General features: G+C 33.8%; 1 protein-coding gene across 6 annotated transcripts in view; it reads left to right on the forward strand.

Annotated features, from left to right (window-relative positions):
• SNX29 (sorting nexin 29) overlaps nt 1-20,900 on the forward strand; it is a 629,780-nt gene that overhangs the window by 342,924 nt on the left and 265,956 nt on the right. For all 6 annotated transcript variants that reach the window (XR_004230463.1, XM_031944363.1, XM_012542944.3 and 3 more), the window contains one exon: nt 12,145-12,261. Coding sequence is in view for 5 of the 6 variants with exons in the window: in XM_031944363.1 (XP_031800223.1) it covers nt 12,145-12,261 (117 nt within the window). In the remaining variant the exon portion in view is untranslated. The remainder of the gene's footprint in view (nt 1-12,144; nt 12,262-20,900) is intronic.

A 20,900-nucleotide genomic window follows, 5' to 3' on the forward strand; every position in this document is an offset into this window, starting at 1 on the left:
CTAATAACTTTTTAGCAGAATCTCTGGGGTTCTCTAAGTATACCATCATGTCATCGGCAAAGAGTGATAATTTGGCTTCCTCATTGCCTATTCTTATTCCTTTAATCTCTTTCTCAGCTCTTATTGCTATAGCTAGCGTTTCTAATACAATATTAAATAGTAACGGTGATAGTGGGCAACCTTGTTTCACTCCAGATCTTATTGGGAATGGTTGCAGTTTGTCTCCATTACATATGATGCTTACTGATGGTTTTAAATAGATGCTGCTGATTATTTTAAGGAAAAGTCCATTTATTCCTATACTCTCAAGTGTTTTTAATAGGAATGGATGTTGGATTTTATCAAATGCTTTTTCTGCATCTATTGAGATGATCATATGGTTTTTGTTAATTTGGTTATTAACATGGCCAATTATATTGATAGTTTTCCTAATATTGAACCAGCCCTGCATTCCTGGTATAAATCCTACTTGATCATAGTGTATTATCTTGGAGATGATTTTCTGTAGTCTTTTTGCTAATATCTTATTTAAGATTTTAGCATCAATATTCATTAGGGAGATTGGTCTATAATTTTCTTTCTCTGTTTTCAACCTACCTGGTTTAGGTATCAGTACCATGTCTGTGTCATTCTGATCCACATTTAGTCCCCAAATTCTCTTTCTGGATGCTGATGGCCCTTTACATCACAAATCTATTGGAACTAGTCTGAATCATTGCTGAAAAGAGTCGGGTCTGGTTGCTGGGAGCAATATTCTGTTGGTTCTACTCATTTCACTTCGCATCTGTTCATGTAGGTTTCTCTAGCCCTCTCTGAAATCATCCTGCTCATTGAAGAAATATCATTTCATGGGACACTGATCACCTGTTTTGATAGTATACACAGTGAATGTAAATAAACTGACCACTATGAAAAAAATTGCATAATTGCATTTTGTACATTAATATCTGTCATAGAAAATTAAATTTTATATTTATAAAAGCTCTGATTGGGCTATGTCATTCTTTCCAAACTCAACTTTGATGCTTGATGACTTCAGTGCTAGGCAAAGGAAAAAAATGAAGAAATATCAACTAACAAAAGCTTACTCAGAAGGTTCCTATTAATATGAATAAATAAATTATATATATTATAAATATTTTAAGAAGAAAGATTCTCCTGATCCAACCATTCTGGAGAACAATTTAGAACTATGCCCAAAGAGTTATCCAACTGTGCATATTCTTCAATCTAGTATCTCTCTGGACCTGTATCCCAAAAAGATCATTAAAAAAAGGGAAAAGGACCCATATGTGCAAAAATGTTTGTAGCTGCCCTTTTTGTAGTGGCAAACTGAGTGGGATGCCCATCAGTTGGAGAATGGGTGAATAAGTTATAGTATATGAATGTTATAGAATCTTATTGTTCTATAAGAAATGACCAGCAGGATGATTCCAGAAAGTCCTGAAGAAACTTATATGAACTTATGCTGAGTGAAGTGAGTAGGACCAAAAGAACATTGTACACAGTAACAAGCTCATATTATGATCAGTTGTGATGGATGTGGCTAGGTCTAATAATAGTCTAGAGCCATCTGCGCCCAGAGAGATAACGGTGGGCCCTGAGTATGGTTCACAACTTTTGTTGTTGTTTGCTTGCATTTTGTTTTCTTTCTCAATTTTTTTTTTTCCTTTTTGAGCTAATTCTTGTACAGCATGATAAACATGGATATATGTTTGGAAGAATTACACTTGTTTAACATATATTGGATTTTTTGCCATTTGGGGGAAGGGGGTGCAGGGAAGGGAGGAAGAAAAAATGTGGAACACAAGGTTTTTCAAGGGTGAATGTTGAAAACTATATGCATGAGTGTTACTACTGGGATTATATCCCAAAGAGATTATAAAGAAGGGAAAGGGACTTGTATGTGCACGAATGTTTGTGGCAGCCCTTTTTGTAGTGGCTAGAAACTGGAAACTGAATGGATGTCCATCAGTTGGAGAATGGCTGAATAAATTGTGGTATATGAATATTATGGAATATTACTGTTCTGTAAGAAATGACCAACAGGATGATTTCAGAAAGGCCTGGAGAGACTTACACGAACTGATGCTGAGTGAAATGAGCAGGACCAGGAGATCATTATATACTTCAACAACAATACTATATGATGACCAGTTCTGATGGACCTGGCCATCCTCAGCAACGAGATCAACCAAATCATTTCCAATGGAGCAGTAATGAACTGAACCAGCTACGCCCAGAGAAAGAACTCTGGGAGATGACTAAAAACCATTATATTGAACTCCCAATCCCTATATTTATGCCCACCTGCATTTTTGATTTCCTTCACAAGCTAATTGTACAATATTTCAGAGTCTGATTCTTTTTGTACAGCAAAATAACGTTTTGGTCATGTATACTTATTGTGTATCTAATTTATATTTTAATATATTTAACATTTACTGGTCATCCTGGCATCTGGGGGAGGGGGTAGGGGGTAAGAGGTGAAAAATTGGAACAAGAGGTTTGGCAATTGTTAATGCTGTAAAGTTACCCATGCATATATCCTGTAAATAAAAGGCTATTAAATAAAAAAAAAAAAAAAGAAAGAAAACTATATGCATGTGTTTTGAAATTTTAAAAGCTTTATATGGAAAAAATTAAGAAAAGAAAAGCGATTCAACATTTTGGAAATGATGAGGAACAAACAACTCAATGAAGAATAAAAGTGATTTTATCTTAACATGTAAAACCTTTGATTACAGACATTGCAATCATTTTTGAACTTGTGTTCACTTAGACCATTACTTAATTAGCACAAAGATAAAAATAAACATCAGATTAGAGGAAAAGATAAAGAAAAAACCATATATTTGGAGCTAAAATGGATCCTGATGATCTCTAGCTATTCAAATAAAAGCTACTGATTCTGAATATTGAGAATTGGACTAAGGTGTAATATTGACTTTGATTATTGCTGTTTTTATATGGTTAAAAGATTTAAATAATAGTTGGTAATGTTTAGGTACTACTTTATTTTCATTATCTCATTTGATCCTCACAATAGCCCTTGAAAGAAAGTACTGTAAAATTTTTTGTTTGTGTGTTTTCTTTTTAAGTCCAGAGGGTTATCTTTTTTTTTTCTTTTTTTACTTAGACCTGTGATTTCATTACTATGAGGAATCTCAGGGTAGGAAGTTCTTCACTGATCATCTGAAGGAAAATGAAATTGATAGAAATTTCCATAGTGATAATTTCTCAGCATTGAAAATAGTGGAGTCATTAAATATGAAAAATGACACTTCAGTGAGCAAATGACACATATAACATGTATTATATAAGAAGGGTGATATGGCACTAAAAATAGTGAAACTTGGAAAATGGCTATATGCAAACAAGTATGAGCAGAATAAATTCCTGCATCACTATTTTCAAAATAAAGAAATCAATCTTCAGGGTAGTACAAAGAAAGGAAAACATCAAATAATTGGAAAAGATCCAAAGATGGTAGCATTAATATTATACTGTACAGTAGCAAATAATAATATGTGGTTTTTTTTCATGTCTTTAAAATCTTTGAGAATGATCTACGTACAATAGACAGGCTTTCAGATGTTGTTTTAAAAAATTGACATGTTTCAATCACCAAATGCTCAAATAAAATCACATAATACCAGTTTGTTTATTCATTTCTATTTGGAAAGAAGACTGTGGTCTTTAGCTTTGAAAAGACAAAACTAATACTGACCATTTTATTTGATCAGAGTTTTATTACTTTTCAATAATTAGTTTTTGTTTTAGGTATTATGTGTGAGTTTTTTGACTATTTTTTTTCATCCTTCATTATTGGTCTTCCATTCCCTCCCAAATAGTTCATATTCTTCTTCCATTGTGATTTACTAATAAAGAGAACCCTAAAACTGAAAATCCTTAGAGGAGAAAACCTCCTTGGACTCTGCCTCAGTGAGGGTACAAGCACAGTTTATCTTTGTTATCTGGGTGGAGTCAGCTCAGTTCTGAAACCCATTGAATTCAATTCAAATTCTAACCCTAACTGAAACCCAGAGAGAAGCCAACCTGGGATTCCACCTATGAACCCCTTTCACCTTGTTGCCAAAACCCCCTATTATAAAAGAGCCAGACTAAAACCCTCTCTTGGCAGAGATTCCAAACATGCCAGCACCATGCCTGGCACCAAGGACTCTCTGCCCTCTTCTCTTTATCTAACATCTTTTACTAACTAGACTTTAACCTTACTTCCTATGCCCATAATAAATCTCCTTTATCAATCTAGTTTTTCGGGTCTGTAAATTCCTTTACAGGGGACTTTTGTGCTGCCAGGCACTAGATCGCATTTAACTCTCCACCTTTGTGCCGAATCCAAAAGGGTTGCAGGGGAGCTCTATTTGACTCCTTGTACCTCAAACCTGCTACTAGACCTCATTTTCATTTGCGTACCCCAAATCTAAACCTCATCACTAATATGTACGTATATATTGTTCATTTATTCCCAATTATTGGGCACATATTTTATTTCCAACTCTTTGTTAGAACAAATAGTATTACCATGAACATTTTTGTATGTGTAGCTTTTTTTCTTTTCTGTTCATAAGCTCCTTGGAGAGTAGAATCTCTAGGGCTATAGGTATGAAAAAAATAGTAACTTTTCATACATAATTCCCCAGTTCAGCTTGAACCAATTTATAGTTCTAATGTAAAGAATTAGTATGTCTTTATTCCCATAGCCCAATAATGAATTGTGTTTTCTCACTTTCCCCCACCTCCAGCTTAATGATATGACATAGTACTAAATTTCAGAAGTAATTTCTTAGGGAAATTCTGTATATTTAGTTATACAGTTGACCAATATTTTCACACTGTCTTTATTAATTACTGATTACAAAAGTAGTAATGTGATAGGCAGCCTTTAGTACTCTTTTCCAAAAAGGAGTCTACTGTGCATAGGTTATATAGAGATTATAAAAAATTTATATGTATCAAATATGCCCTCAAATATTGAATCAGTGCTTATGATTATACAATATACAATAAATAAGACTATGTAATGTTCTCTTCTCTATAATATAATGTTTTCTGGGAGCAGGTTTCTTGGAAGGCTTCTGGAGGTAGCCTTCATTTCAGTTCAGTGTAATAATCACCTCAAATACAGCCAGGTGTTAAAAGTTCAGTCCTTTATTGTCTCTTCCAAAATAGCCCAGTTAGCTTTCTTAGAGGCCTATCTCTCTCCTTGGTTCCAAGAGCTCTTTTGCTAGTCCTTTGCCTCTTCCAGCTTCAGCCTCTCTTCTTCCGAATCTCAAGCCTCCAGCCTTCACAAAGGTGATATATGGAATGAATCTGACTCCTCCTCTGAGAGTGGGCTTATGGGTTAGTGGGCTTGTCCTTCATGACTTGTGAATTGCCTGGACTCCTCTCTGACTTGTAAATCTTGTAGAACTCCAATGAGTACTAAATACATTAGTGAACTAGAGAACTGTTAAGTACCATGCTAAATTAGATAACTGACTTAGCACCTTGTAAGAATTCTAACATCTCCCACTTTCTTTTGATTTAGAACATAGGTGGTCATGACCTCCCTGACTTCTCAAGGAGGTGAAAACCCCCAAAAAGAAGGTGAACACGCCTTCCCTGATTGCTCAAAAAAGGAGTGAAAACACCATAAAAAGAAGGTGATCATGCCCTCCCTGACATCTCAGGAAGGGAGATGAAAACATCAAAGGAAATGGGAAATCAAATCAGATTAGAGGTTTCTAAAGAGACTGACTCTTAAAATAGGTACACATAAATCCATCAATATGGGAGGTTTTACACATGATTACATAAATTACATAAGCATATAGCAATATAACACAGATCTAACAAATGTGATCTAACAAATAACATGAATCAACATGTCCATAAGTCCTAGAAATAGTCCAAAAGGAATCCATTGTCCATTAGTTCATGTGCCAGGAATCCAATAATTTCTGTAAGCTTTGAAGTCCTGCAGTAGTCTCATCAACAATTTTTCATCTCAAGGAATCCAGTGATTCCTGCTGGTTTTCAAGTCTTGCAACAGTCTCATTATTAGCCATGCTCTTTCAGTGTCAGATGTTTCTTAGATTTTCTCCTTTGTTTAGAGGTTTTTCTCCTTTTCTGTCTCTCTCCAGGTGCTCATTGCCACCTATCTGTTTCTTTCTATATCAGTAGGAATTCAAACAAACCCTCTCTCCCAAGCAGTTAATCCATCAAATTCCCTTCTATTTACCACTTTGTAAATCTTTCCTCTTCATCTGGCAATTACATTGGAGCTGTTTGTACTGGACACTGCCCTTTTGGTTTAAAAAGCCTGTATTCTCCCCAATTGTAATCCCTTTCTGCTATCTGATTGCTTTTTTGGCTGACTTATCATCTAATCCCTTTCTGCCATGTGATTGCTTTTTGGCTGATAGAGCACATCAGAGTCCTGACCTTCTAAAGACTCTCTAGGTAAACTCAGCTTCCATTATGCCCCACTTGTCTTTTGTTTGAGGTTTTGGAGCTAGGTCCCACCTCTCATTTCTCTGGGTCAATCTACTCTGGGTCAGTCTACATTCTGAGGCCCAGTGGAAGCCTCGGTTGCATTTTGGACATGGGGTTTTAGGTCTTCTCTCACCCTGTCTTCTCACTCTATCTCCATATCTACACTGAGCTCTAAGATGTCCTGTTTTTCCACACTGAAAACATCGATGAGTTTCTCTAGAAGTCTCTTGCCAAGAGAGACCCTGTCTTCCAATGTTCATCATAGTCTGGGCATAATAAGCATTTGTGCCTACTGTGGCACAGCGTCTTATGATTTCCTCTAAAGGAGAATCTTTGTGTAGTCCCCATATCATTCTGCAAACCTCATTGGCATTTTCCTTAGCCAGATGTCTGGTCATTATTTCTGTAGCTGCATTTTCTCCAATGGTTCTTGTGATAGCTGTTTGCAAATATCCCACAAAATCCGCAAAAGATTCATTGGGACCTTGCTCTATTTTTGTGAAGGCTTTACCTCCATCTTTCTGTCCGGGGAGAGAACTCTAAGCTTTTATTGCAGCCTTAGAAATTTGCTCATACACTGTTATGGGATAATTAATCTGTTCTGAATTCTCTCCATACTGACCTTCACCTGCTAGTTGGTCAAAAGTGACTTGTACATTAACTCCTGTTTCCCTATTTTGTTGGGCTTGAATCCTACATAATTCACTACATAAGCCACAACAAGTTTTGTCCAGGTTCTAAACATGTCCTTGCTATGGATTTCCAATCACTTGGGGTTAAGATTTCATAAGCCAAACTATCTAGTAACATCTTAACATAAGATGATGTAGGCCCATAAATAGTGCAACCCTTTTTCAAATCCTTAATTTTTTCCAAATCAAAAGGAGTCTATCTTCTCCTTTTTGACCTGAAGAGTCAATCTTTTCAATTACAGGGTATACATTTATAAAATCAGATACATCCTGTCCTTTACTTTTTGTCTTAACTGCCTTTTCTAATCTTGTCACAGGCTGCTTCATAGGTGGTGCTGAATGTGTTTCTTCCTTTCCCCTTCCTCCTTCTCCCTCCAACCATGACGGGTTAATTGAGGGAGGGAGGTCAGGGGATTGGAAGTTATCTAATTTCTCCTGCTGTGAATTCTAAATCTGATTCTTCTAGTTTAGTTGGCACCTCCCCCTCCTGCTCGTTCTTCTTTTTGCTTATTCTAACACTTACGTAATTTCCTAAAGCCAGTTGTATTAAATTATATGTATTAAATGTGTCTTTGGAAATTGAGTCAGGTCCATTATCATTATAGGATTGACAAAGTTGCTCTCCTACTAATTTCCACTCCTCTAGATCCAGTTCTTTTTCCATAGAGAACGAAGGAGATATATATACGGTACAGTTTCTAAAAGTTCAGTGATCTGCTCCCAAATTATAATCAAACCTTGGCTTTTCATAACCCTGACAATGCTCTCTAAACATTTTCCTTGAAGAGAACGCTGTTTTCTAAATATCTGTCCCATTTCAGCCTAAATTCTACTTTAGTTCTTTAACAAGTTTCCTTGTTGTACTCACCCTAATTTCTGGGTCACAGATGAAGGTTCTTGGTCCCACTTTCAGGCACCAAAAAGTAATGTTCTCTTCTCTATAATATAATGTTCTCTGGGAGCATATTTCTTGGAGGGCTTCTGGAGGCAGCCTTAGTTTCAGTTCAGTGTAATAATCACCTCAAATACAGCCAGGTGTTAAAAGTCCAGTCCTTTATTGTCTTTTGAATCTTGTAGAACTTCAATGAGTATTAAATACATTAGTGAGCTAGAGAACTGTTAAGTACCATGCTAAATTAGATAACTGACTTATTAACACTTTGTAAGAATTCTAACAAGACTATGAGTGCTCAGAGGTAGGAGAACCAGGAGAGAGCTGGGTCTTGAAAGCCAGAACAATGGAGCAGCTAACTGAGGTTGTTTTAACTGACTCTAAAAGTCAAGTAAAATGAGAAGTAAAACCAAGAAGAAACTATTAAAATTTGCAATTGAGAATTAAGAATTTTGGGGGGGACAATTTTGTAGAGAACATTTTTAAAGGAATGATGGCGATGAGGGATAGATATGTGGTACTTAAATGAAATTAGGATTTAGTTGAGGTCTAGTGGCAGGTTTGGGGTACAGGGAGTCAAATAGATTTCCCCTGCAACCCCCTTGGATTTGATGCATGAATATGGCGGTAAATGGAGTCTAGTAGCGGCGCAAGTCCCCAATAAAAGCATTTATTGGCCTGAAAAGCTAGATTGATAAAAGAGGTTTATTATTGGGTTTGGAAGCAAGGTTAAAGCATGGTTAAGGAAATAGGCGAAGGTAGAGATAAGGAGGGCCCCAGACAGAGGGTCCAGTAGACAGAAAGTCCTGACATGCCAGGCGTAAGGCTGCCATGTTTGGGACCTCTGCAAAGAGGGAGTCCCAGAGTGGCCCTTTTATAATGGGAGATTTAGCTAGAGGGGCCTGTGGGTGTAGCCCCTAGTTGGCTCAGATCTGGATGGGGGCTGAGACAGGTCTGGATCTTCTATTGAACCAGGATTTGTGAATCAAAAGGTCCTGGATTGAGAATGCATCAACTAGGAGGGGTTGGGAGTCAGAAAGAAAAGAGTAAGTCAATTCTTAAAGGGACCACACCTGTATCGATGAGATTAGGATCTTAGAAAGCAAGGCAATTAAGGTATTAGAAAGCAAGGCATTAAGAGGCAAAGTCCTTAGTGTTTTATAATTTGGGTATGAAAGTGATCAAAGATATGGATCATTGGTTGAGGGAGTGGAAGAATTGAGTATTTTTTTTTAAGTATGGTCAGGTCTCTTTTAGAAGTGGCCTGGTGATAAGGAATGAAGACAAGGAAAGGGGAAAATGAAACAGGGGCCAAGTTCCTAGAGAAGACTGAAAAGGGATGAGATCAAGGGCATAAAGCCTAAATCTTGAAAGGAGGAGAATCACCAGTTCATCAAAAACTGTAACAAAGAACCAAAGAATAGAGGTTGTGGAGTGGTAGTGGCTGAATAGAGGATCTGGATGTAATCCTGAGGAGCAAGTACTAAGCCTTTTTTCTTCCTCCTGGCTCTGTGTGTCAGGGGCATAGGATAGGTGCAGTTAATACCAAAGGATAATAATGAGTGAGCAGAGTAGTAGCAAATTAGTAGCAAATTAGAGTAGTATACAAAGTAGAGACTTTGTATGATAGGGATAAAGAGAAGAGATGGAAATTTCCTAACTATAGAATGTGGAATAACATCTCTTGGGACTCTTATTCTCAAAAATGATTCATTGAATAGGATCGTAACTTTTTTTTTTTTGTTTCAATCATCAAGAGATAATGAAAAAAAAAGGAAAAACGGTTCTATTTTATTAAGTATTCATCATGTACCATGCACTAAATTAAATTTGGGTTTGAATCTCTGCTCAGCCACCTTGTGTGGCACATGCTCAAATTCTTTGAGTTTAAATTTATTTGTAAAACAAGAGGAGTGGTCTAGGTGTTCTTTAGGAATCTTTCTACTTCTAAATCTAGGACCTGTGAGTAGGGGAGATTATGTTGAACATATAGGTCTGTAAATACTTTTTTGGTCCTTAATGGCACATTCAGTTGTACTATTTCCTTTATTTCATCTAAAGATAATGGTGAATGATGCACAATCAGAAGATTCCTTGTCTATGGGAGATGTGCTTAATTTGGCCTAGCATATGAGACTTCACTTCTGCTTAGAGTCTGGCCTGGGCAGGTACTTTTAGGCAATGGTAGTTTCTATGTTTGTTAGCATAATAGTTATGAAAATCAGCTTTCTTACTATGAGACTAGGCTAGGGGTGAGACTGGGGAGAGAAACTTAACTGGTTAGGAGGTATCACTCTCACCAGCCAAGCACTTTCCTGCATCTTCCAGACCTGTGCTTGCAGCTCTTGCTTGCTTATGTTTTGACTTTCCTACCTCTTCTGACTCTGCAGTGTTTCCCTGGCAGATTTTAAGTGTTTGGAAATAAAGACCTGCCATACACTTACAACATAAAGCAGCTATTTTGTGTGGGAAGGAAGGGACACCAATTAACATAAAGGAGACCAATGCTAGTATTTAGATTGCTCTTATAATTTATTGGTATACCAGCCTCTACAAGATCATGGATATACAGGACTAGTAATTATGGGAGGAAATAATATATACATTCAACTTGGTTATGTAGATATATAACTGGTGAAAGCAAAATCTCCTTAAACTTGTGTTCTGTAGGAGAAAAGCCCATTATAACTTATCCTTTTTCTCCCATAACTGTTCTGAGATACCATTTATTTCACTAACCCAATACTTAGTTTAAAATATTATAATGCTTTTTAACTCTTTATTGAAAAATTATGAAGTCATTGTTAAAATTGGAGTTATCTAATTCTTGAAATAGGATGCTGTCTTGGACTTGAAATCAATTCCAGTGATCATTTAGAAAGATATGTATTAAAAAGCTTTTTCCTCCTCATATTTAGTTAGACTTTTATCATTCTGTACCAAAGATTTTTGTCTCCTTCCTTAAGCTGTTTTCAAGGTCTGACTTCATCTGGAGCTGCTGAAGTCCATTTCCTAAATATATCTCAAAAGTAACAGCATTTAATTTCTCTTAGATATCCTAATTTTATTATATCAATTTTATACTTTAACTATAGGCTTGCATTGAATTAAAGCTCTTTGCTTAATTATAACCAGTAGGGAAAATAATTTATTAGAATTTATTTTCTATTTATTTCTATTTATTTAACACTATGAACACTATGAACAATGCTCTTGTCTATAAAAATATAATCAAATATTAATTGTTAGTGCAAATCATCAGGCATATTAAGAAGATATCTTTGGGTAGTTAGGTGGTTCAATGGATAGAATGTGGGGCTGGAACCAGGCAGACCTGAATTCAAATGCAGCTTCAGTCACTTTCTAGCTTTTTGACCTTGGAGAAGTCACTTAATTTCTATTTGCCTTAGTTTTTTCATCTGTAAAATAGAGATAAAAAGCACCTACCTTCCATACTCTTTGTGTGGATCAAACGATGTAATGTAATCAAATGATGTAAGTAAAGGTGAAGAGAACCAGTTGGAGAAGAAGCCATGAAGGAGTTTATTTCTAGGTTCCAAAAACCAGATTATTATATTATAGTCACAATAATAATATAATTATTATTAGATAGAACTATGATAGCAATATATACTTAAAAGGTAGCTTTTTTTTTGTTTATCAAAAAAGCAACCATATTCTTTTTTCTGAATTAACTTCTGTAGAAAGAAGAAATTTAAATTTTAGAAGAGAAAGAGTGTTAGATTTGCAGTGAGAAGACTAGGGTCTAAATTCTAGTCTGTCAGTATGACCTTAAATCATTTTATCTCATTTGGCTTCAGTTTCCTTCAGTGTAAAATGAGTGGATTGTATTCAGTGTTACTAATGTTTGCAACTTTTCTATAAATTTGTGATTCAATAGTCTTGAAACTAAGGTCATTATTTGACTTGGAGGTTTTGACTTCTTGAGTCTTGTTCTTATTTTTTTGTTTTTCTTTGTTTTTGCATATAGTGCCTAGTTTAATGCCTGGTACAGAGAAACAATTGTTAATTGATTGGTTGGGGTTGTATATTTTTTAGGTGGCAGAAATGCATGGAGAACTTATCGAATTCAACGAGCGACTTCACCGAGCTCTGATTGCTAAGGAAGCTCTTGTATCCCAAATGAGACAGGAACTCATTGATCTTCGAGGACCAGTAAGTACTTTATTTGTGAAACTCCCAAGATTTGTGATTAGAATATTTATCAAAGATCAATCCATTCAGTCAGTGTAAGTTCAAAGCTCATGGCTCCCCATTTTCATTGCCCTTTCAGTCCTTTTAATTACATTAGAGAGAAAGCATTTAGTCACCATTTCTTTCTTTCTTATGTTTGGCATTTTCTGTGACTGGAAAAGTAGCATGAAGTAGTGAATAGAAAGAAGTGTGGGGTTAAATCTTGCCTTTGATACCTATAAGCTGTGTAACTATGAGCAAGTCACCTGACTTCTATAACTTATAGACTGATCTTCCTAGTAAATGAAATTTTCTTGATGAATGTAGAGAATTTATTATTTACTTATTTTAACAGTAAAAGTAAGTCAACAAGCACTTTAACTTTATTTTCAATTTACATTTTAAAGATTAATTTAAACAGAAAATAGCTGTAACAGCTTAGTAATTGCTCCCTCTGTAATAGTCTCTTTTTTGTCTATTTTTTCTATATTTGTACTTTTATTGTTCTTGTTATAGTCAATGTATCTACTCTCTGCTTGTGTTTTCTTCATTTCATGTTACTTTATATGTCTCTCCAAATTTCTTGATATATCCCCTATTTTCTTTTTTGAATTGGTTATATTACCCCACTTAATGGATAGACCAGCTCTACATTTATTGATCATTCTTTCTGTTTCTAAATAATGCTATTTTCTATCTTCATGTTTCATTTTTTTTTTTTTTTTTTTTTTTAGAATAGCTTCTTAGCTTGTTTACCTTATGATGGAAGTATTGGCTTAATACGTATATTTATTTTCTGACTCATATATTTCCAGATACAACTAAAAAAAATTGTTGTTAATTTAAATTTTTATTGAATGTGCATCCATTTTTTCCACAACCTTGCCAGAATTGGGTTTCATGGCTTTTGGTTATTTTTATTGTTTTGAAATTGAATTACTTTAAGCAATAGTTTAAGTGTGTATGTATATTCTGTTTTAAAGTGCTTAGCCTTCATGTCCTTTGTTTGTATACCTAGCTAATGGGAATTAGATATTGCCCTTGAATTTTTTCTTTTGGCAAATCCTTATATATTTTAAATGTTAATTTTCATTGAGTTGTATTTGCCCTAAATGTTTCTGATTTTTAAGTGTTTAAATATATAGTTATTTGTCATGCAGAACTTCATAATTTAAATAATCAACTCTTTTGTATTTCATCTCATAATTTCTTCAATGTGATTATAAGATAAAAATATGTTTACTTAAAAATTTTTTTCACAGATTTTAAAAATAGGATTGTATGTTTGTTTGTTTTTGTCAGTTCTATGACCTACTTATACTTTTCTCAGGTATGTAGTTTGTTTGTCCAGCTTTTCGCCCATTTCCAGCAAATAGTTATTTAATAATGAATCATTTGTTTAGTGTTTATTTTCTGCTGATCTTTTTGAGAACTAATTTTTTTTATATCTGGCATTTTGTTTCTATTTTTGAAAGTTTGTCATTTTCACTGGATTTTTAATTTTTTAAAAATTTTTTACCTAATATCAGACAGTTCTGTTTATAATTGTTTTATTTAGTGCCTTAGTCTCAAAGAAGCTAATGTTTATCAGTATCAGCTTCCCCCCATGCTAATTTTTTTAATAAATTGATTTATAAACTATAAATTGATTTATGATATATAATTATAAATATATAATATATAGTTTTTATAAATTGATTTATAATATATAATTTAAATTATAAAATAATTTATAAATTTTGATGCATTATTTTTCAATTCTGTTATGGAAATCATGGTTTTTTGATATGGTCTCAAATTTCTAATTTAATTTAGGAGTTATCATTTTCTCATCTATCAATCTTGGATTTTCTTTAAAATGATCATATCAATATCTTTTGTTTTTACATTTCCTTTTTTCAGAATATACTCCTCACTATCCCCTATGAACTGTCCCATATAAAAAATAATTTAAAAAGAGAAAGAAAAAAAGTTCAGTAAGACCATGATAGTTTATAAACATTGATCCACATCCATAACTCTCCACTCTTTAAAGGAGTTTCTATTGTCTCCTCTATTCTGGGACTGATCAAGCTTGACTTTAATTTTGTAGGGTTTAATTTGGAATTTTAATGTCATAAGTATATGTGAGTATATTATTTACATCTTCTATTATTCCTGTCAATGTTTTACAATCATCTTTACTAAAATCATATGTATGTTTATATAAAAACATTGATTTCACAGATATTTTTTGCTTTTCCATTATTGAACATGATTTTTAAAAACAAGTGCTTTTTCTGATGTTATTGGTATGATGATGATGTTTTTCAGTAGTTTTAATTGTGTCCAACTCTTCTTGACCCCATTTGAGATTTTCTTAGCAAAGATACTGGAGTGGTTTATCATTTCTATGATACTGAAATTCAAGTGAATTTATTAGTTTTATTTCATATATTCATTTCTCACTGTTTTTATTGAGACCAGAGTCAGCTACTACTACTACTATTTTACCTTTTTAGTTTCCTAAATTATTTCTGCTTATGTCTTTTTTTCCTCTCTTAACTATGGTTATTAGAATTCTTAATATTATGAAAGCTAGGAGTGAAAATAGTCCTCATAGTTTTAAAATTTAGATTTAATCAGAACATTTTGCCTTGTATATTCTTTAGGATTATAATTTATTGAACTAAAGTGAGAAGAGACCTATCTCACCTCACACTATCATTTTCCAAATCAGGAATGTAATTTCTAGATAGGTTGAGCGATTTGCCCAAGTAGTTATTTTCTGAGGGAGGTTTGGGTTTGAAGTGGGTATTTTATATTATTTTTGTGGGGGGGAAATTCCTCTTTTTCTATTCTTTTTGTATATATCTTTTTTTTCCCCTCTCTATCATGAATGGATAATAAATCTTTGTGTGCCTCAGCCAACTTTTTAGGACTTAATCATAATAGTTATCTTCTTTAGAGGAGATAGTTTACACACTGGAAGTTCCCCCAATTGATGCTTCTCATATTTGGCATGTTTATGATATTTTCATAATTGTAGTAGTATTTCTAATACTGAATCATACTTTGTCTTCCTGATTTATGTCCCTAGGCAAAAAAAATTATTTTAAAAATATATCCAATATATGTGTGTATGTATGTGTTTATATACATACACATATATATACATACATATAATTTATAATTTTTTGTTTATGAATAAGATCAGCCTATAGTTTCTTTGTATTATGTGTTTTGGGTCTTTTGAATCAGCACCATAGTTCCCTAATAATGATAATTGGGCAGTATTCCATCTTTAACTTTTTTGTAAAATGTATGGTATCAGAATTGTTTTGTTCTTTTGAAGATTTGGAAACTTTCATTCATAAATCCTTTTGAGTCATATGAGTCTTTTTTGCTAGGTAATTTATTCTTGACTTTTCTTTTTTTTTCTGAAAGTAGGCTATTTAAGTTCCTCATTTCCTACTTCTTTTCATTAATTTTGGTAATTTACATCTGTTTGTCTGTTGAATTGTTTCATTTTTAAGTTGTAAAATTTTTCAGGAGAAAGGTGTGTGTAATGTTCCTTGATAGTTTCATTGTTTTTCATAATTATGTGTTCCTGTTTTCATGTCTAACTTTGGTGATATGTGTTTTCTTTTTACAGTTTTAAAATAAATTTACTAATGTTTTCTTAGTTTCATTTCATTGCTCTTCAAGCCCAGCTTTTGATTTAACTTACTAATTCAATTGAGGTTTTGGCATTTTCTATTTTATTTATTTCTGATCTTCCTTTTTTCTGCTTTCTTTTAGGCTTTTGCATTATTCTTTTCATATTGTTCTGTGGTAATTTCATTTAGATTCTTCTCTTCCCGCTCTCCCCCTTCCTCCCCCTGTTTACTGTAGATACTTGGTGCTCTAAATTGGCATTGTTTGCTTGAGTGCATAGCATACATTTTGTTAAATGATGTTCATAGAGTTATATTCAAAAGCATGGTATTTAAAAAAAAATTTCCTCTTAACTTAGTTGTTATTTAATAAGTTTTCTTGCCATATAGTATCATATATTTTAGTTATTTGTTTTTAATTTTACTGAGCTCTGGTGTTTTAGAATGTATATAATTTCTTGCTTTTAAAATTTGCCTAAGTGCAATCAAATTTTTTGTGAAAATTCTTTGTTCACTAAAAAATTAATATTCTCTGCTTCTTTCATTTCATTCATAACTGTTATTTTCAGTTTAATAGTATGTAATTATCTCTTCTTTGTTAATTCTGTTACTTCAATACCTCTTTAGAGCGTGTCTGTACCAATCTATATCATAGACTTGCCACATATTAGAACATGATTTTATGTGGATCTCTGGCCCATTAACCATTTAATGATCAACCTTCTGGTGGTAAGCTGCTCATTGTTCTACATTCTACATTTCCTATTCATTCTTCTATGCTGCAGACTCTACTTTCAACCTCCTGGTCTGGGACCCTCAACTTCTAACTGATGAGCATGTACCTGACTAGCCAAGACCCAAATCCATCTAGCAGTATTCTTCCCCTGGCTCCTAATTAGTGATTACTTACAATATCTAGGTCAGATCCAGATTCACCTCTGGCCATTTCTTCATAATCCTTCCTCAATTCCTTTTCCAAGTATGACTCTGAAAATCAGATCATTACCAAGATAATTCTTCCTGGCCACCAGTTCTTTATATATATTGTTTTCTTGTCTCAGAATTTAAGCTTCTTTAAATGAATAGTTCTCAGTTGAATGTCAAACTATTTGAGAAAATAAATCACTAATAATAAAAGCAAGCCTCAGATTTGAACTCAATCAAGAAAATAGCAAAATTGAAAAGGTTGGAATACTTAATGTTAGAGGAGTTGTGGAAAGACAGGAATACTTACACATTGTTAATCAACAAGTAGTAAATTAGTATAGTTGTTCTCGAAAGCAAATATGGCTGTATGTGATGAGTAATATTGAAGATTGCCCAGTTAAATTAGATCATAGACCCATGAATTATTGAAATACATATTTGTTTTACAATAACACGAAGAATAGTAAATAAAATGTTCAAATCTTTTTTGAGTTTTTCTGGTTTGAATTCAGTCTCCTCTGATATTGTTTCCCATTTTACCTTTTCCTTTATGAAGTTAAATATATTTAAATTCTTTCCTTTTCATGAATTATAATGCTTATCTAAATTATTTCTATTTGTCTTTTTTTAAAAATTCAGTTATATTTTATTTTTAGTTTGATTTTTTTTTCTTCCATACCTTTCTTCTTTTTCTTACTGTTGCTGAATCATTCCAGTTGTATCCTTTTCTTTGTGACCACAGTTAGGGTTTTCTTGGCAAAAATACTAAAGTGGGTTTGCCATTTTCTTCTCCAGCTCATTTTATAGATGAGGAGCTGAGGAAAACAGCTTACTACTGGAAAGAAGATGGAAATAAAAAATTGGAGGAGTAGCCTTTCTTGAAGACTTCTTATACCATTTTGCATTACCAAGATAATGTTCTACTTTTATCCCCTTAGGAGGGCATCCAATTAGTTTGCAGATTTTGAATACACTTTTGTGTTGTTAAACTATTTATTATAATTAAAGGGAGTTCATTTAAAAAGTTTATAGGATGATTGTGATCCATAACCACAAATTGGATTTATTGTTGGATAGTAAGGAACATAAACTGGAAAGTAAACTAAAAGTACAGGAAAACATCATACCCCGTGACACAGACATCTTTTTCTTAGGTAGTTTGCTCACATCTGTGTGGTGATAACTAATCATATTTTCATGCCTACCCTGTCCATATACCAGCTGTGTCCAGTTTCAGTCTTTGTAATATTACTCCCTTGTGCACTTAGGAGCTATTCAGGAAAGAAACAGAGCTCATTTACTATTGGCAATAAACCACAGTCTTTTCTGTGTAATGAGAGAGAGAGAGAGAGAGAGAGAGTGTGTGTGAGTGTGTGTGTGTGTGTGTGTGTGTATAGTTAAAGGATCACTGTAAAGGATTCCCAGTCTCCTCCAAATTAAGCTGTTCATGTGTGTTTTCATTTTTTTTTTTTAACAATTAGCAATAATTTACAAATAATTTATTCTTATATTTTATATATATATATATATATGCTTATATGGTATACTTACGTGTATATACTTATATGATACTTTATCACAAAACATTTTTTCTGTGAGTCATCTGGTGCAAATATGATTAACTCTATTTTATATAGAAAGAAATTGATGCTTTCATAGGTGAAGAAAAATGTTCTTTGTCTCAAGTATAGAGCCCATTTCCTCTAGGTCTAATGTTCTTTTAGGCTGCAAACATAACTCAGTCCCTTCATTCTTTCATTCATTAATTTATACAAGCATATATTAAGTACCTTCTATGTATTAAATGTATGTTAGATTCCAGGAGTGGTACAAATGATAGATAAGAACTAAGTCCCTAATTTCATGGAGGTTTGTTGTTTTTCAGTTATCTCTGACTCTTCATGATCTTGTGGGCCATACTATCCATATGTTTTGCCATTTACTTTTGCAATGGATGAAAGCGAATAGAGGTTAAGTGACTTGTCCTGGGATACTCTAAAGCTAGTAAATTCTGAGACCAAATTTGACCTCAGGCCTTCCTGACTGTAGGCTTAGTACTCTATCCACTGAGTTATCTAGCAAGGACTTTTCAATGTAACGTAGGGGCAAGACATAAGCATTGATTTCACAAATGTAATTTCCTTGAGTTAATGACCGTTTTGTTTTTATCTGTATAAAGAAGTCTCCTCTTCTGATTTTTGACAGTTTTAAAAACGTAAAGGAGAAAATAGTTGTCAAAAGAATTTTTTTTTTTTAAAAGCAGCCCCAGAGGGGTAGCTAGGTGGCGCAGTGGATAGAGCACTAGCCCTGAAGTCAGGAGGACCTGAGTTCAAATATGACCTCAGACACTTAACACTTCCTAGCTGTATGACCCTGAGTAAGTCACTTAACCCCAATTGCCTCAGCAAAAAACCAAACCAAACCAAACCAAAAAAAATAGCCCCCAAAATAAAAAGCATAACTTTAGAGTAAAGACAAAGTAACGACCTATTTTCCAGATCTGATCTTCTTATGACTGAAATGAGTCATAAGATGGATAGTTAAAAATTGCTAATACCTAGATTATTTCTTAACTGTGGGAAGTAGTATATTGTCTAGTTGAGGATTGTTGACCAAAATGTGGATTTTTCTTCCCATTGATAAGATATAGACCAATCATTTCATGTAAGAGGTCCTACTTTGCAACTGGGAATGGTTGATTTAAGAGTAGACTTATCTACTTAAAATTAGTCTATCTGTGAAGAGTCCTTGGGGCTTAGGTATAGCAAAACCTCAGAGGCTGTACTACTACCTGCTGTTAGGAAGAATTAATTGAACAATAAACTTTTATTGCAAAAAGCTGAATGGAGGAAAAACTTGTTGCTAAGAACAGATAAGCTGCTTAGAAGAACAAATGAGAAGAAAAGTATTGTTGCTAAGAAAACTGACTGGAAGAAAAAGACTCAACTTTGCTTTGGCATCTACTCTCTTAGAGGTGGAACTCCCTTAATCTAGCCAAAGGAGCTGACCTGGCAAAGCTATACAGATCCCAGGCTTTAAGGAACTACTTATGTTGTAAAGACTATAATGGTGCTATGATAATATAATAAACGGAAGTGAAGAAGCTCTGCAGTTACCAAGACTTATGGTTGCTGTATTGACTAATAGAGTATAAAACTGCCTTGGTTATCCAGAAGGAGTTGTAGAAGCTTCTAGAAAATCTGAGAAGCTAAGAAGACTCTTGATCTTACCCAGCAGGAGAGAGAAAATGCTGAAGATCTATTCATCAGTAAATTGTGGGTACGTACTGTTTCTGACAGGAATCTAAGGACTGATTGAGACCCATAATTCAAGACTTGTGAATTAACCTAGACACCTATGTCCAGAGGTATCATAATGCAGCCTATGGAGCATATATGGCACATAGTACTCTTGAATATACCCAAACCAGATTAAAATATAATTCGGAAATATTTAATAAAATAAATAAAAATTCCATAACTTATTATATTATATTCCATAACATATTATATTATACTTTTTAATACTAAATCAGCATATGGCCTGCAAAGATCCTTATGTATGCATTAGTGGCCCCCATTTCTATTTGAATTTGACATCATTGCTTTAATCATAGTGTTTTCAAAAGTTTGTGTATACTGTTCCTCACAGACACTGTGTACATTAAGGAGAAAATGTATCTCAGGTTTATGAATAGAATGCTGAATTTTCATTATTCTTGCTTTGCCTTCTATTTGCTAAATAATTCTGATTAATAATTATGGATGGTGATTAATTAAATGTGAAATACACCAATGGGAGATGAGGAGCTACAGTTATGAATAGTAGTGTATTTATTCCACCATGGTTATCCCTCTGAGATTGAGTGATATAGCATTTTGATTCCTGCCTCTATGAAGACCTTCCCTGTTTACCTAGCCTGTAAGTTCAGGTTGGGTGAGCAAGATAACCCCAGCCCAGAGAGAGAAGAGGAATAATTGAGAACTGGTATCTATTTATTGGAAATACTTGAGTTCCATTTGTATCTCAAGTACCAAACCAAGTGCTTTACATATAGTA

The sequence above is a fragment of the Sarcophilus harrisii genome, chromosome 1 (genome assembly GCF_902635505.1).
Source record: "Sarcophilus harrisii chromosome 1, mSarHar1.11, whole genome shotgun sequence".
In the NCBI taxonomy this organism is placed as follows: Eukaryota; Metazoa; Chordata; class Mammalia; order Dasyuromorphia; family Dasyuridae; genus Sarcophilus; species Sarcophilus harrisii.